The sequence below is a fragment of the Prionailurus bengalensis genome, chromosome A1 (assembly GCF_016509475.1).
Source record: "Prionailurus bengalensis isolate Pbe53 chromosome A1, Fcat_Pben_1.1_paternal_pri, whole genome shotgun sequence".
NCBI classification, from domain to species: domain Eukaryota; kingdom Metazoa; phylum Chordata; class Mammalia; order Carnivora; family Felidae; genus Prionailurus; species Prionailurus bengalensis.
The window spans coordinates 11,531,343-11,550,090 of NC_057343.1; the positions used below are offsets into that span (position 1 = coordinate 11,531,343).

Sequence of the window (18,748 nt, forward strand, 5' to 3'; positions counted from 1 at the left end):
AAGCCAGCCTCACACACCAATGTAGTTGAGAAAAAGGAGTATTTTCATAGTCTTCAGCTAATTGTGGGTATTTTTCTTTGATAATACACAAAAAATTGATAAGTGGTAGTTAGGGTTTAAGAGTTGCAATATGGAATTGGAAACCATATCGTCAGCTTTTTATACTCTTGTTACATTTAATTCTATTAGTCTTTTTTGCACTTTGAATAAATCTTTTATCCGTGTTGTAACATTGGGTATTGCTAAGTTGTAAAATGTCAGTGTTGTGGATTACAAATGTTTCATATATTGACACATTGTATTAAGCGTTAAAAATCACATGTGTTAATTCACTAATCTCATCAGAAAAATCTCCTAAGATTAAGAAGATAAGTGTACAGAGCCTTAATAAACTTTAAGAAAATTCGAATTCCCATTTAAAAGCTGTCATTTTCTCACTGGCAACAAACTTTTTTCTGCAGTGATAGGCTCACTTCATTTTTGAGAAAATGTTCACCAAATCACTCAACTCAAAATGACTTATTTGTTGTTCTTTCTACTAAAGATGACTTTCCATGAAAAAGTGCTAATTCAGCTCATAACTCACCACTTGTGCTTTTCTAGACAACTGTCGTACTTAATATGCAGAAATGCTTGATGCATACTTTCCATTTTGTCACAGAGAATATTAAAAAGATGTGCTCAAGGGTTGGGCTTTATAAAATAATTTTTACTGCTTCATTAATGATATTTTAAGTTAGACTGGTTTTTTGGTTTTGTTTTTGACAAGTGCGTGAATGATGGAATACAATTACTAGCCCCGTTTATTGCCACTGCCTTGACTCATGCAAAGATGTCATCAGTTTTACACACCAAGGGTGCAAATGTCACCATTGTGAAAAAAAGAAATGATACCTTCGTATTATCATGAAAATAGTTTTGACCTAATGGAGCTCTTGAATTTGTCTTGGGGACCTACCCCCCACCCTCACCCCCACCACCAGTAGTCCAGAGACCACACATTGAGAATCACTACTTTAAGGGTAGATAGATCATAGTAGAAATTTTGTCATTTCTCTTTAACAGGAGGGAGTCTTTTTATTCCATTTGATTTGTGAGTCTACATGTTCCTGTACTTACAGATTTGTCACATCCCTTTATGTAGTCTTTGTAGTTAAATTGTATCTGTGGAATGCATTCTTGCTATGAATGACTTGTTTCTGAATCCTGAATATAAGAGAAAGAAAACTTTAGAAAAGCTAACTAATATAGCTAGGAGCAATCACCTTGTAACTTTTGTAAACTCTTGTTAGACCGTGCTACAGATTGGAGGGAGAACAGATTACTGCTCTTGTTTAATTAATATGCATTAACAAAAGTAATCTACAGTCAAAATCTCAAGCATCCTTTTCTTTGTTATGATCTTTACTGGTTCATGAACGTACCTGTCACTGATTAAAACCAAGATGGAATTTTTATTTTTCTTACAGATTTAGGGCCAATAAGCCTTAACTGGTTTGAAGAACTTTGTTTAGAAGCTCCACCCTATAATTCTGAACCCACAGAAGAATCTGGATATAAAATCAGTTATGAACCAAACCTGTTTAAAACCCCACAAAGGAAACCTTGTCATCAGTTGGCTTCAACTCCAATAATATTCAAAGAGCAAGGTCTGATTCCACCAATATACCAACAGTCTCCTTTAAAAGAATTAGGTAAATACAGAATAGACTCGGGTAAGTAATGTGGTCCAGTAGACTAGGGGAAAAACATGAACCAGGAATTGAGACAAACCTATGTTAAAACTCCCAGCTCTATTGGTAATTGTATCATACTGGTCAGATCAATTTCTCCGGCTTCACTTTCCCCACTTGAAAAATGGAGATGATGAAAATAATGCCTGTAAGTTTGGATTAAATAAAAGAATGCAGGTACTTAATTAGTGTTCCTTTTCTTCCCTCCTTTGATTTAATATATCCTGCCTAGTTTGTTAAATTATATCTTTCTTCTGCCCCCCCCAAAAAAAACACCAAGTGGGATTTGTTTTGATGTTAATTAAATAAACTCTATTTCTGCAGGTTATCACAGAGGACAGAGAAGGGTATTTTTATCAATTTTCTATAAATGTCTTTTGATTTGGTAACAGTTTCCCTGGCATACATGCCAGGTATTCCAATCAATCATGTAATAAGATTATATGTTCAGTCATTCAAATGTTTATCACCTATTTAAATGACATATTCTCCTTTCTCTGGAGTATTACTGTCAAGTAAGGGGAATTAACAGTAGACAGATAAAGAGCAGTCTAAGATTGAATGAGGCACGTGTCAAAAGCAAAGTACAAAAAGTACAGTAAGAGTTGAGAAGAAAGAGCATAAATAAGTTTGGGGGGGAATTGGGGAGTGATTTATTTGAATTACCTTTATTTATTTGAATAACCTTGAAGGATAGGTGAGATCCAGAAATTTGAAGATGGCAGGGTAATAATGAGTGTACAAGGCAGAGGAAAAACATGAGGAAGATGATGTAGTTTGTTAAGAGAATGTCAAGTAATTCAGGTTGTTGTGTTTTTTTTTTTAATGTTCAGTTCTGACACAGAGAGAGACAGAGCACGAGTGGGGGAGGGGCAGAGAGAGAGAGCAAGACACAGAATCCGAAGCAGGCTCCGGGCTCTGAGCTGTCAGCACAGAGCCTGACGCGGGGCTCGAACTCACAAGCTGTGAGATCATGACCTGAGCCAAAGTCGGTCGCTCAACAGACTGAGCCACCCAGGCACCCCAGGTTGTTTGGAGTGTTGCATGTCTAAAATGGACCAATAAATAACCTAAGGCTAGAAAGAGCACCTAGAGCCAGATATTTAATGCCAGACTAAAACAATTGAGTTTATTTGATAGGTTGTCCAGAAAAATCACATGTAAATTTGATCATGCTACTTCCTGCTTCAAATCTTTGACTACCTCCCTTTGCCTTCATGATAAAATCTTAACTCCTTAACATGATTTACAAGGTTCTTTTTTAATCTAGTCTCATTAACTCGTGCCTCATGCTGCCATAATTCCTCTCCCACCCATGTAATTTACCATTTGTTCATACTGAATTTCTTTTTGAAAGCACTTTGCTCCATGGCTCTTTATAGATTGTTACCTCTGTCCAGAAGTTAGTTAGTTCTTCCTACTTTTTTATCTAACAAGCTCATCTTTCAGGTCTTGATTTATGTATGTGCTTCTGGGAAGTTTTCCTTGTCACACTGTTAGCTTCTACTGGAGGAGACTTAAAATAAGCAATTACAGTGGAATAAATACTATGAAAGAGGAAATTCATGGTACCAGAAAATGCACATACAAAGAGGACATAGGTAATGGACAAAGATTTTCTTGTATGTTACTGGATACCTAGCGGCATACAAAGTGAGTATTCAGTAAATATTTACAGAATAAATGAGTATTTATTTTGCTTTGGAAAGCCTAATAACTGGACCCAATCTTTGGAGATTTGTTTTTCAAAATGAGATGCCTATATTGTGAGAATCTCCTGAAGTCCTGAATGAAAGGGAAGATTTCAGGCCCTAATCTGAATCTACTAAATTAGAATCACTAGAAATAGAGCCCATAAGTGTACCTTTTAAACTAATCGGGTGATTCTCATGGAAATGGAAGACTGGAGGCAGGGAGACGAGTTAGGACACATAATGGTCCAGGTTGTAGTGGGCCAACCACCTGAATTAGAGTAGTGGTAGTGAAAGCGGATATGGAAGATAGAAACTGTAAGACCCCACAATATCCTAGACCTAGGGATTTCAAAGCAAGGATCAAATCACAGGTTTAGAGCATAACTAAGAATATAATGGTGACATTCGTAGACGTTTTAAGCACCGGAGGAAAAACAGGTTTAAGACGGAAAAGGCTTCAAAGGATGAAAAAAAGTAGGTTGAGTTGTGGACTGCAATTTGAGACAGTGGTGAGGTGTAAAGGTGATGTCCTGAAGGATTTGGGGAATACAAGATTAAAACTTAAGAGAGCATACAGGTAGGAAAGAAAGTTATAGGAATCAACAAAGTGATAAAGTCATCACATGTGTTGAGGAAATTGATTATGATGAGGCTTAGGATAGAGCCTTAAGGAATATTTAGCAGATGAAATGCAGAACACAGAAAAGGAGATCATTCAGTCAACCAGTGTTCCATACTTTGTGCATGGCAATTTGTTAGACATTAAGGATACAAACATGAATAAGATGCTTTTGACCTGTAGGAACTCAGTCTTGTGTAAGACAAAGTATGTAAATAAATATACAGTGTGGTATATGCTATAATAGGATCGCCTACGAAAGTGCTATGTTGTGGGCATAGTAAAGGGAGCAGCCATCTATTTTAATGGGCTCAGGAAAAGCTCTATAAACCAGTTTATGCTAATTCTACTGAATCTTGAAAGAGTTGGAATTGGTCTATCTATAATTAGGGAGGGACAGGAATGAATTAATAAGGCCACTCTCAGTGCAGATGAATCAAAATTTTTAAGGTTATAGTGCATAAATAATTCTGACTATAGTTTCCTGATTCCTTTTGTTTTTGTTTAGTTTAAATTCAGTATTAAAATGTAAGACTTAAGCTGTTTTTTAACCTACTTGTTTCATTCTGACATCTATTGTTTTCAAAAGAGAATTATCCCTAAAGTTTCATGAGGAAATGTATTATTTCTGCTTCTCAGCAGTCCTTTTGAGTAAAATAGTATGAGTTTATCTCACCATTATTCAGCCTTTTTATGAGATTCTCAGGTTACTTGGCAAATGTTTTTTGGATATGACTTATTTTTACCTGCTTCATTTTTTTACTTTTTATTTTTTACATTTGGGTGTTCATTGCTAAGCCAATATTGATACTTTATTATCAACTGAAGTCGTTTGTTTACATTAGGGTTCATTATTTGTACAGGTCTGTGGTTTTTGACAAATGTATAATGTCACGTATCCATCATTACAGTATCCTACAGGATCGTTTCACTGCCCTAAAAGCCCCTTGTGTTTGCTCTCCACCTGTTCACTCACCTCCACCCCAAACCCCTGACAACCACTGATCTTTTTTACAGTCTACAGTCTTTTTTTCAGAATTTCATATAGTGGAAATCATACAGTATGTAACCTTTCAAACTGGCTTCTTTTACTTAGCAACATAAGGTTCCTCTGCATCTTTTCATGGTTTGGTAGCTCATTTCTTTTTATCACTGAATAATGCTGTATTATATGGATGTACCAGTTTGTTTATCCGTTCACCTATTGAAGAACATCTTGGTTGCTTCCAAGTTTTGGCAGTTATGAACAAAGCTACTCTATCATGTGCAGGTTTTTGTGTGGACCTAAGTTTTCAACTCATTTGGGAAAATACCAAGGGGCATGATTGCTGGATCATATGGTAGGCATATGTTTAGTTACATAAGAAACTTCAAACTGAATCCCAAAGTGGCCGCACCATTTTGCATTTCCATCGGCAGTGAGTAAGAGTTTTTCTTGTTCTACGTCCCCATCAGCATTTGGTGTTGTTTTTCTTTTGGGTTTAGCCATTCTAAGTGTGTAGTAGTTGTTTCCTGATTAAGATCTTTGTTAAAGTGAACTGGGAAAAGTGAAATTTTAAAAATAGGTTTAGCTACTTTTTAGTGTCAACTAAAAGTCTCATTAGAGAAACTTGGATATTTCATTGAAGTGGGGTTTACCTCACACATGTATTTGGCTTAGTAGTGATTATATCCATTTCCTGTTACTTAAGAAATGAGTAATATAACAGTGTTTTGCATGTGCTACTGCAAATAATTTTGTTTGGTCTTTGCCTTATTTTATTAACACTAATGCAACTTATTTTTCCCCAAACTTTTCTAAGTTGGAGATTATAGGATCAGCTAAAGCAACTATTTTTGAAAGCAGTTTTTAAGAGTAATAATAAATGCTTCAAGTACCATATTTGTGATACAGAAAATGGGGATATTTCCACACTGTAAATTGAATTTGATAGAGCCAGATACAGTTTTAGAAACCCTGACTGAGCCTTATTGCGGAGAAAATAGATGTATTCGTCAACAGTGGTAGTTTTTTCTAATCATTGCTAATTCAGCCAGCCAGGAATTGTGGAGTGACTATAACATTAGGCATTGATTATAGTTGCTAAGGAGACAGTGATAAATAAGATCCCTACGTCAAGGAGCTCACATTTCTAGGAGGGGAAGCAAGAATGCTGTATGATAAACTCTACGAGGAACATACAGCACCAGCTGTCACTTAATCTCATGGTAGGGACCACTAAATTTTTCCAGAGGAGGTAGTTTCAAAATAGAAGCCTGAAAGAGGGTGTTCAGTCAAGAGAAATAAAAAGAGAGAAAAACAGTTTGTACAAAGGCCTGAAGTGAAGGAGAGCATTCTTGCAGGATATGCAGGTGGTTGGGTATGGCTGAAAAGTAGAGTGAAAGAATGTCGTAGAAATTAAGGCAGATGATGAAAGTCCTTGTTACTAGGGAGTTTTGTTTTGGAATTTGAGCTTGCTCTTGAGAACAAGATCTTGAAAGTTTTCAGCAGAAGACTAATATGATCAAATTTGGTACGTAGGTAGGTTTTTAGTAAATGTCTTTTTCTTTACTCTTATCCTTCATAATACACTAGTGCGTGTGACTTAATAATAAGGCATAAAACATTCTATTCTGTGTTCCACTTGTGTGGAATTTCAAAAAATTTCTCCTGCTATGTTATGAACTCCTTGAAGTGTCCCACAGTGTCTTACATATATTATATACTTGTTGAATGAGGGCACACATCCTTTGAGACCTCCCCTTTTGGAAGGAATCAACAAACTGAGAAACCAATTCAACTGAACTGCCCATACATTCTCCTTCCCAGGATAAGATTTTTTGTTTTTAAATACTTCCAGAGAATGAAAATTCACAATCCAGAGCATATACGTACTCACTGAATTATTGTACTGTTTCAGGAAAGGATATTACCAATAGTAAACATAAAAGTTGTTGCACAATGAAGTCTAAAATGGATCAGACAAATGATGTTACCAGCCCACCTCTAAATTCTTGTCTTAGTGAAAGGTATGGTAAAGCTTGTTCTATTAAAATATTTAAATGAAACTTTTTCCCACATATGCTGTTTGTTTTCTAGAAATGCACCTAATTTTCATGCTAATATTTTGGTTAAAAGCCTGAAAGAGGAAATTCTACTTTTAAATAATCTCCTTTTAGGTTGAGTTTTTTAATTCAATAATTTTTACATTAGAAACATTTACTTTGTTTTTCTTACTATGTTGAATTCACTGGTTTTTTGTCTATATTCTGTGACATTTTTAAGTTATAAAAATATTGATGAAAAGCAATGCCCTTGATATAGCAGCTTAAAATAATTTGTGTGCTTTGAAAGAATATGATTTTATAGATTCACTTTACATAATTGCATAATTTTTAAGTTCAAGATGTACAGTTCCTAGCAGTTGAAATTTGTGAGTGCTTTATACTACTTTTTGTGGACATTTTAAACATAATTTAGTGGTTACTTAATTTTTCATGAGATGTTTACTTTTTAAAAAGTAACAAAATATTACAAAGTAGTGTAATTCTAATAATTGATATGACTCTTTTTTTCAATAAGATTAATATTTTGTTTCTTCTTGCCATTTCTGTTATCTTTGAATAATTTTTTTTTTTTTCCATTTTAGTCCTCTTCTACGAAGTACACATGTAACACCACAAAGAGAAAAGTCGGGTATGATTAAAAATGAAGGTTTTTTTTTTTTTTTTTTTAGCTCTAAAATACTCTTAAATTTTAATAAAAATAAAATGTAATTTTCCCCTTGTTTTATCCCCAGTGGTATGTGGAAGCTTGTTTCATACACCGAAGCTTATGAAGGTAAATATTCCACCTAGTTTATTTTTCTTGTGGAGAAGTGAGAGTTTGACAACAGTGTCCTGCCTGTGCCCTGAGATTTACAAATACGTACCTATGGTCTCATGTAGGCATTCAGTGAGTGATAAGTGAAAAAAATACTCTTAATCATTAGTGCATTTATGTGAAATAAATAAACTGTTTTCTTATTTCCAGGGTCAGACACCAAAACGTATTTCTGAAAGTCTAGGAGCTGAGGTGGATCCTGATATGTCTTGGTCAAGTTCTTTAGCCACACCACCAACCCTTAGTTCTACTGTACTCATAGGTAATACTAGCAAATGTGTATCATGTAAGATGGTAGATAATGTTGATAGAGTGTCATCTCTAAATGCTTCTGACAAAAAGAAAATAGGAAAAGATAATGGGATAGTAATTAGATTATACTATCTTTGAGAAGTGTGTTAGTAGTTCAGAATAATTTTATTCTATTTATATTGGGATTACAGGTACATTACATGGTGTTCTAGGAGTAGTATTCTGTAGGAGTCCATCTATATGCAAACCAGGATTTTTTTTATTATTCTAGCAAAAGTACATTCCATTTTGATTCTCTCTTTGGCTAGGATTTAACTTTTTTTGTTGCTCAGATGAAATAATAGAGGTAAAAGCATGTTGAAAAGTAAGAAGTATTTGACATATAATATGCTTTTAGAGTGTATTATTATCTAAATAAATGCTAAAGTCTATAAGCTTTATCCTTAAGTCATGACCCCCTAGCTCCATCTGATTTTCTTAGTCTTTATGGATAGTATTACCTTAAAGTCGGGGTCATCAAACCACAGTTTCTTAGCACCTTATGAGTGGTACTAAGGAATTGAATGTAGCTTATTCACTATGTTGATTGACCTTTCTAATTACCATACTTGAGTCAATTCGTTTTGTTTCAAATGCATCATTTATTTCAGTAGTGTATGTGTCTTTTGATGTATGACCAGAAAATACTTCAGTTTTCACATTAACCTTAGTGTCTGGTATATAATACAGTATAGATAAATTGAATTTTTTTTTTTACAGTCAGAGATGAGGAAGCATCTGCAGCTGTATTTCCTAATGACACTACTGCTGTAAGTAAATATGACAAATTGAAGATGCTGTTGCAGTTACTTATAATTTTAGAATGCCACGGGGCACCTGGGTGGCTCAGTCGGTTAAGCGTCCGACTTTGGCTCAGGTCATGATCTCGCGGTTCGTGAGTTCGAGCCCCGCGTCGGGCTCTGTGCTGACAGCTCAGAGCCTGGAGCCTGTTTCAGATTCTATGTCTCCCTCTCTCTCTCTGACCCTCCCCCGTTGATGCTCTGTCTCTCTCTGTCTCAAAAATAAATAAACGTTAAAAAATTTTTAAAAAAATAATAATAATTTTAGAATGCCTTGAAATATTATCTTGCATTTTTTCATTCCTTAATTTATGATTTATCTAAGTCTTTGATAAAGTCTTTAAGCCCGATCCTATGTGATTTTCTTTTTTTTTTTTTTAATTTATTTGTTTTTTAATGTACATCCAAGTTAGCATATGGTGCAACAATGATCTAGGAGTAGATTCCTTAATGCCCCTTACCCATTGAGCCCTTCCCCCTCCTACAACCCCTCCAGCAATCCTCTGTTGGTTCTCTATATTTAAGTCTCTTACGTTTTGTCCCCTTCCCAGTTTTTGTGGGTAGGGGACAAAAAAATAACAAAAAAAGTTATTTTTGCTTCCCTTCCCGTATGTTCATCTGTTTTGTGTATTAAAACCCTCATATGAGTGAAAGTCATATGATATTTGTCTTTCTCCAGCTGACTAATTTCGCTTAGCATAATACCCTCTAGTTCCATCCACGTCATTGCAAATGGCAAGATTTTATTCTTATTGCCAAGTAATACTCCATTGCATATATATACTCTATATGTGATTTTCTTGACTTCCTATGAAGTGATGGTGTCTCTAAGTTGAATATATGCATAGTGAGAATTTTTATACTAGTGACTTTAAAATACAACTTTTGCAGATCTTTAAAAGCTATTTCTGTAACCATGACGAAAGTCTGAAGAAAAATGATAGGTTTATCCCTTCTGGGCCAGACAGTGAAAACAAAAGTCAAAGAGAAGCTAAAAGTCAAGGTAAGTCCTTCTATTTAATTGAACTACTGTTTTTAACTGACAGCATTAAAGTATTATTATTTCTTTCTTAAAAAGAAAATACACGGCTTTTCCTTCTTAATTAATGAAAGTTCTCTGAGTAGAAGCTAATGTGATTTAAATGAAAATGTTAAATCATGGTAAGATAATACCATTCAATATCCTATAGTAACACCAAAACAAAACCTATAACTCAAGACTTACAGAGATAAAAATAAGACTAAAAATTAACAAAATGTGAAGGCCTTATTTCTAATTAGTAATTTGGGTTGCACATATGCTCAAAGTTACCTAATCAGATCATTGGAATATTGCATTTTTCTTGGTATGTGTATATCTCTGTATAAATGTGTGGGATTGGATAACTGTGTGTGTGTGTGTGTGTGTGTGTGTGTGTGTGTGTGTGTGTAAAATCAGATTTTACTCTCAGTTATTATAGGGCCACAAAATTAATTTGGAACATCTGGTTTGATAAATCTTAGAATGTTAAATTGAGAATATATACTAAGATTGCATGAGTTTTAATTGTGTAGAGCTGGTAAAAAAAAAAAGGCGGGGGGGGGAGTATTAGGATTAGAGTATGAATAGAAGGATTTGGAGACATTGGAATCAGTCTTTACCAGAAGAATGGGGGAAGGGTGGCACCCTCCTTCCCTTCCCCTCCCTAAAAGAGCTAGCACTCAGGATAACCCTTTAAATGCCACATTACATGTTATATGGTATATGCTATCTCTTTGAGAACAGTTGCAAGAATAGTATAAATTATATGGCTATATTATAAAATGTTATTAATATGCTTCTGTTTTAAATTTTAACAGGACTGGGGAAAATGGTAGGGAATTCATGTGATAAAGTAAATAGCTGCCAAGACCCTTTTGGAAACTCAACACCAAATGTCTTAGAAGATGAAGTATGTGAAAGAGTTGCAAATATTTCTGAAGAAGATAGTTTTCCATTATGTGTTCCTAAATGTAAAACAAGAAACCTACAAAAAATAAAAACCAGCAAGACTAGGAAAAATATTTTCAATGAAACAACCAATGAATGTGAAGAAGCCAAAAAACAAATGAAAGAAAATAAACATTCTTTTGTATCTGAAATGGAAGCAAATGCCAGTGATCCATTAGATTCGAATGTAACAAATCAGAAGCCCTTTGGGAATGGAAGTGATAAAATCTCCAAGGAAGTTGTACTGTCTTCAGCCTCTGAATCGTGTCACCTAACCCTCTCAGGTCTAAATGGAACCCACATGGAGAAATTACCTCTACTGTGTATTTCTTCTTGTGACCAAAATAATTCAGAAAAAGACCTCATAACCACAGAGAAAGAATGTACCAACTTTATTATTTTAGAAGATTCTTTACCACAGATTTCAGGTGTACCCAAGTGTACAGAGAAGATATTAAATGAGGAAATAGTGGTAAATAAGATAGATGAAGGGCAGTGTCTTGAATCTCATGAAGATTCCATTCTTGCGGTAAAGCAAGCAGTATTTGAAACTTCTCTAATAGCTTCTCCACTTCAGGGTATCAGAAAGTCTATATTCAGGATAAGAGAATCACCTGAAGAGACATTCAGTGCAGTGTTCTCAAACAATATAACTGATCCAAACTTTAAAGAAGAACATGAAGCCTCTGAAAGTGGATTAGAAAAACATTCTATTTGCTCACAGAAAGAGGATTCTTTAAGTACAAGTTCACTTGATAATGGAAGCTGGCCAGCCACTATCAAACATACTTCTGTAGCTTTGAAGAATTCAGGTTTAATATCCACTTTGAAAAAGAAAACAAAAAAGTTTATTTATGTTGTAAATGATGAAACATCTTATCAAGGACTAAAAACACAGAAGGACCAGCAATCGGGACTGATGAACTATTCAGCCCAATTTGAAGCAAACGTTTTGGAAGGACCACTGACATTTGCAAATGCTGATTCAGGTACGAGTGTGTGTGTGTGTGTGTGTGTGTGTGTGTGTGTGTGTGTGTGTGTGTGTGAAAGAGAGGGAGAGAGAGAGAATGTATAGTTTTGTGGCTGTTGACAAGTTCTCTTATTTGAATATGCGAGTCTTTCTCTAATCTTTTTTAAAATATATACTGCCTGCTTTCCTTCTGTAGTTTCTTTTTTGGTTTTCCTTCTGTAGTTTTTTGGTTTTTTTAAATCACTGTACTTGTATTCAGTATCGGGCAATGTCTACATACATTATTGTTTAGGCCTTTGATTGCCAATGTTCAAAATCATTTTATTCAGATTGGTTGGATCAGTTTGCATAGTATATACTGTATACAGTCATGCCTCTTGAGACAGAGCATTTGATTCAGAATCATCAAGAACTTGACTACTTAATTCCTGCTTTAATTTTGTTATATGTAAATTTGACAGTTCTGTAAATATGTTGTCTATTTACTATAGATATTCTCTAAATCATGTAAAAAAAAATAGAAAAAAGCTAACTTCTAGCTAAGTTTAATGTAAGTCACTTCTAAAATAAAAGTGGTTACTGTTGTTACCTAGTTTTCTTAACTATTTAGAGATTACTTAGAGTTATTAATATCCGGTGTCAGAGTATGCACAGTGAGACTCTGTTTTTATTTGAGCAGTGCATTCCTTTATCAGTAGCTGAATTGTATGTTAAAAAGGCAATTTTATCATCCTTTGAGAAGATTTTAGTGGATAGAATAAACTGGAATGTAGAGGAACTGTTTGAGATTTGGGTTAATTTCCAGAGAAGAATGTTTGATACTGTATATGTCAGAATTAAAATCAGCGAAACAGCTAATATATAGTAGTGGCCATTGATTAAATGAGACTAATATTTTTAACTTCCTAATACAGAATTCAGAGAGATGATTTAAAAAAAAAAAAAAACTCCGAGCAGTTTAATTCATTTGCCTTTATAATTGAGATTAGGACATTTTTCAGGCCCTTCATCTGTAGAGCCTATTTTTAAAAGCTGATTTTTTTTTTTTTCAGTATCAAAGACTGAATTAACTAAAGGAAGTAATTACTTTTCTAATTCTTTTCCTTTGCCTTGTTTTTTTAATCTCCTATTACACCCATTTAGCAATGAAACTTTTTTCCAGTTTTATTTTCCAATAAAACTAATTTGAATTTTACTTATGGTGGCTGCTTTCTTGAACTACATACTAATTTTAATTGAATTGATACATGTTAGAAAAGAATACTAAGTTCTATTTGTCTTTAGTTGAAAATATAATAACTTCAAATAGAGACTATTTAGAATTCTTTGTTTTAAGCCTGACATTCGCTTCTTGCTTTTCATGTAATTCTTATCGTAGATACTACCTTTTTTACTTAGTGGAATATATTTAGTAAACGTGATTGATGGTACTTTAATTTTGTTTTGTCACTTTGTGTCTTTAGGTTTATTGCATTCTTCTGTCAAAAAAACCTGTTTGCAGAATGATTCCAAAGAACCAATTTTGTCCTTAACCAACTCTTTTGGGACACTTCTGAGAAAAGTTTCCAATAATGGAAGCAGTTCTCCTAATAATAAAATAATATCTCAGGATCTTGATTATAAAGAAGCAAAAATTAAGAAGGAAAAACTGCAATCATTTATAAGCACAGAAACGAATTGTCTGTCATCCTTACAGGAAAAACACTGTGAAGATGATACAAAAAGCCAAAGAGTTGCAGATAGAAAAGAAGAGATCTTGCCTGCAGTAAGCCAACCTTCTGTGCCATATTCAGAAGTGGAAGATAGTGGTATTCACTTTCAGACTCTGAAAAGCTTTTCATCTGACCCGGATAATACCAGCCAGTTAACTCCTCACCCCAGGGATCCTCCGTCAAACCCAGTTGGGCTTTCCAGAGGAAGAGAATCATATGAAGTGTCAGAGACACTAAAATGTAAGAATCATGAAGCTGGTTTTGAATTAACCAAAACCATGGAAAATCATCAAGAAATACATGTTTTAAATGAACATGCTAAAAAAGCTAAGTTGTTGTCAACTGAAAAATATGTAACAGAAGCATCACCTTCTATGAAGGTACCATTCAACCAAAATGCACATCTCACAATAATCCAAAAAGACCAAAAAGAAACTACTTTAATTTCAAAAATAACTATCAATCCAAACTCTGAAGAACTTTTCCCAGATGGTGATAATTTTGTCTTTAAAATAACTAAGGAAAGGAATGTTCCTGTTTTAGGAAGTATTAAGGAACTTCAAGATTCAGACCTCTGTTGTGTAAAAGAACCTGTTCTCGAGAACTCTACCATGGTAGTGTATACAGATATGGATGACAAACAAGCAGCCAAAGTGTCAATTACGAAAGGTTTTGATTCATCGAACATAGATGATCTTACAGAAAAGGATAGAAATAGCATGAAGCAGCAACTCAGAATGACTTTAGACCAAGATTCAAAATCAGACATCACCTTGGATTCAGATATGAAATCAAATGGAAATAATGATTACATGGATAACTGGGCAAGACTATCAGATCCAATTTTAAATCACAATTTTGGAAATGGCTTCAGAACAGCTTCTAATAAAGAGATAAAACTCTCTGAACACAACATTAAGAAAAGCAAAATGCTCTTCAAAGATATTGAAGAACGTTATCCTACTAACTTAGCTTGTATTGAAATTGTAAATACTTCATTAGAAAGTCAAGAGAAACTGAGCAAACCTCATATACTTGATCCACAGTCAATTAATACTGTATCTGGGTGTGTGCAGAGTAGCGCATATGTTTCTGATAGTGAAAATCGTCACACAACTCCTCCAACTTTATCTTTAAAGCGAGATTTTGATTCAAATCATAATTTAACACCTAGCCAAAAGGCAGAAATTACAGAACTTTCTACCATTTTGGAAGAATCAGGAAGTCAGTTTGAGTTTACACAGTTTAGAAAACCAAGCCACATGAAACAGAGAAATCCATGTGAGATGCCCGAAAAACACCTGACTATCTCGAATACCACTCCTGAGGAACAGGAAGATGGTCATCTCCGTCTCACAATTAATGCCCTATCTATCAGTCAGGGAGATAGCAGCAAGAAATTTGAAGGTATAATTGGAGGTAAGCAGAAGCTTGCTTGCTTGTCAAAAACCATCTGTAACAAAAGTGCTTCTGGCCATTTAACAGGTAAAAATGAAGTGGAGTTTAGAGGCTTTTACTCTGCTCGTGGCACAAAACTGAACGTTTGTAGTGAAGCACTGCAAAAAGCTAAGAAGCTGTTCAGTGACCTTGAGAATATTAGCGAGGAAACTTCTGTAGAAGTAGGTATAAGAAGTTTCTCTTCAAGTAAATGTAATGGTTCTGTTTCAATGTTTAAGAAAGAAAATTGTAACAATGAGAAAAAGTTAAATGAGAAAAATAATAAATACCGCCTAATACTACAAAATAATATTGAAATGACTACTGGCATTTTTGTTGCTGAAGATACTGAAGGTTACAAGAGAAACATAGAAAACAAAGCTAACAAATATACTGATGCCAGCGGAAATATGTATAACTTCAGAGAATCTGATGGCAGTGATTCAAGTAAAAATGATACAGTTTATATTCATAAAGAAGAAAATGGCTTGCCATATATTGATCAGCACGACATAGATCTGAAATTATCCAGCCAGTTTATAAAGGAGGGCAACACTCAAATTAAAGAAGGTTTGTCAGATTTAACCTGTTTGGAAGTTGTAAAAGCTGAAGAAACACTTCACGTTAACACATCAAACAAAGAACATTTAACTGCTAATACAATGGGGCGAATTACAAAAGATTTTGACATATTTGACGTATCCTTTCAGACTGCAAGTGGGAAAAATATAAGAGTCTCTAGAGCGTCATTAAATAAAGTTACAAATCTCCTTGATCAAAAATGTACAGAAGAAGAATTGAATAACTTTGCAGATTCCTTAAATTCTGAATTACTTTCTGGCATAGATATCAACAAAGCAGACATTTCACGTCATGAGAAAATGGAAAATACTGAAAGAAAAGACAAAATGAAAGAGAGTGACCTCACTGGTACTGAAAATAAATCACTGACCCTCCAGCAAAGACCAGAATATGAAATCAAAAAGATCAAAGAACCTACCATTTTGGGTTTTCATACAGCTAGTGGGAAAAAAATAGAAATTGCAAAGGAATCTTTGGACAAAGTGAAAAATCTTTTTGATGAGCAAGAGCAAGATAAAAGCGAGATGACTAATTTTAGCCATAGAGGGACAAAGATGTCAAAGGGCAGAGAGGAGTGTAAAGGTGGGCTGCGATTAGCATGCAAAACAATTGAAATAACACCTGCTTCAAAGGAGGAAGAAATGCAGAAGCCTCTAGAGAAAAACCTTGTTTCTAACGAGATCGTGGTGGTACCCAGGCTCTTAAGTGATAATTTATACAAACAAACTGAAAATCTTAAAATACCAAATCGCGCCTCTCTGAAAGTTAAAGTACATGAAAATACAGGAAAAGAAACAGCAAAAAAGCCTACAACTTGTACAAATCAATCCACTTATTCAGCCACTGAAAATTCAGCTTTATCATTTTACACAGGACATGGTAGAAAAATTTCTGTGAGTCAGTCTTCAATACTTGAAGTAAAAAAATGGCTTAGAGAAGGAGAATTGGATGATCAACCAGAAAAAACAGTGTATAATATATCAGAATATCTTCCAAAAAATAAAGTTGATAATTCTGGTATTGAACCAGTGGTGAGGAATGTGGGAGAGAGAGAGAACACCAGTGTTTCTGAAATCATGTTCACTGTAAGAGAAGCAGACACAGATCCACAAAGCATAAACGAAGATATTTGCGTTCAGAAACTTGTGACTAATTTCTCATGCAAAAAGGAAAATACAGCCATTAAAGTGACGGTTTCTGATTCAAATAATTTTGATTCAACTCAGAAATTGAATTCTGATTCAAATGATGCTGTGCCTGTATACACTACAGCAAGTAGTGAAAGAGTCTTAGTTGCACACGAGACAAAAGTGACAGAGGGATTTACAGAAAACTGCAGTACGGCAATTAAACAAACCACCAAGAGTAAACCAGGGAAGATTGTGGCAGGTTATCGTAAGGCGCTGGATGATTCAGAAGATACTATTTGTCCTAATTCTCTGGATGGTGCAGAATGTAGTTCGCCTTCACATAAAGATTTTGCTGAGACTCAAAGTGAGCAAACTCTACAACTTAACCAAAGTATTTCTGGATTCGAGAAACGTTCTGAAATACCACCTCATCAGATTAATTTGAAAACTTCTGATATATGTAAACTTAGTACAGGGAAGCATCTCCAGTCCGTCTCTTATACAAATGCTTGTGGGATTTTTAGCACAGCAAGTGGAAAATGTGTACAAGTGTCAGATGCTGCATTACAAAAGGCAAGACAGGTGTTTTCTAAGGTAGAAAACAGTGCCAAGCAGCCCTTTTCCAAAGTATCATTTAAACATAATGAGGATCACTCAGACAAGTTCACAAGAGAAGAAAATACTATGATACATACCCCCCAAAATTTACTATCATCTGCTTTCTCTGGATTCAGTACAGCAAGTGGGAAACAAGTTCCAGTTTCTGAAAGTGCATTATGCAAAGTTAAGGGAATACTAGAAGAATTTGATGCGATGAGAACTGAGTGTAGTCCTCAGCGTTCATCTACATCTAGACAAGATGTATCAAAAATGCCTCCTCCCTCTTGTGTAGATAACAGAACCCCAGAACACTCTGTAAACCCCAAATTGGAAAAAGCCTACAATAAAGAATTTAAATTATCAAGTAACTCTAACATTGAAAATGGTTCTTCAGAAAATCACTCTGTGCAAGTTTCTCCATATCCCTCTCAGTTTAAGCAAGACAAACAGTTGATACAAGGAAACAAAGCATCACTTGTTGAGAACATTCATCTTTTGGAAAAAGAACAGGCTTTACCTAAAAATATAAAAATGGAAATTGGGAAAACTGAAGCTTTTCCTAATCTTCCTGTGAAAACAGATACAGAAATTCATTCTACTGACTCCAAGGATCCAGAAAACTATTTTGAAACAGAAACAGTAGAGATTGCCAAAGCTTTTATGGAAGATGGTGAGCTGACAGATGCTGACCTGCTAAGTCACGCCAGACACTTTCTTCCTACGTGCCAACACTCTGAGGAGACGCTTGTGTCAAATTCAAGAAGAGGGAAAAGAAGAGGTGTACTTGTCTCAGTTGGTAAGTGTCCATTTTTTCCTGTTAGGTTGCCAACCACTTAAAAATTAAGTCTTGAATAATCCTGGTATGCTAACTTACAGCAATTCGGGTAATTATAAGCTGTATTATGTTTTATTTTTTTTTTAATGTGGAATTTATTGTCAAATTGGTTTCCATACAACACCCAGTGCTCATCCCACCAGGTGCCCTCTGTATTTGTGTAGACCTTGTGGATGGTTTAGCGGAATGTGATTTCACTTTTGCTATCTCTGAGTCTGTACCAAGAAACATGTTTTGAGGTTGTTTCGATGTATTTTTAGAGATAATTAATATAGTTATAATTGAGAAGCTACTGTTAAGTTTCTTTCCCTAGAAAATCTGAAATTTCTATCCTTATAACAGCCTGCATAATACAACTTATTAACTGTTTCCATATAAATATGAATATGTATAGAGAGGAAGAACACAGAGGTTCCAACTCTGGCTCCTGTGAACTTAAAAAATTCCTTTCAGGGGCGCCTGGGTGGCGCAGTCGGTTAAGCGTCCGACTTCAGCCAGGTCACGATCTCGCGGT

The 18,748-nt window shown here is 34.8% G+C and overlaps 1 protein-coding gene across 2 annotated transcripts in view; it reads left to right on the plus strand.

The window, feature by feature from the left end:
* BRCA2 (BRCA2 DNA repair associated) overlaps positions 1-18,748 on the plus strand; it is a 60,932-nt gene that overhangs the window by 1,910 nt on the left and 40,274 nt on the right. The window contains exons 3-11 of one of the 2 annotated variants that reach the window (XM_043576498.1): positions 1,470-1,715; positions 6,947-7,055; positions 7,676-7,722; positions 7,826-7,866; positions 8,059-8,170; positions 8,920-8,969; positions 9,891-10,002; positions 10,839-11,957; positions 13,402-18,195. In XM_043576498.1, the coding sequence (XP_043432433.1) occupies positions 1,470-1,715; positions 6,947-7,055; positions 7,676-7,722; positions 7,826-7,866; positions 8,059-8,170; positions 8,920-8,969; positions 9,891-10,002; positions 10,839-11,957; positions 13,402-18,195 (6,630 nt within the window). The remainder of the gene's footprint in view (positions 1-1,469; positions 1,716-6,946; positions 7,056-7,675; positions 7,723-7,825; positions 7,867-8,058; positions 8,171-8,919; positions 8,970-9,890; positions 10,003-10,838; positions 11,958-13,401; positions 18,196-18,748) is intronic. The other variant, XM_043576509.1, reaches the window with a different exon arrangement.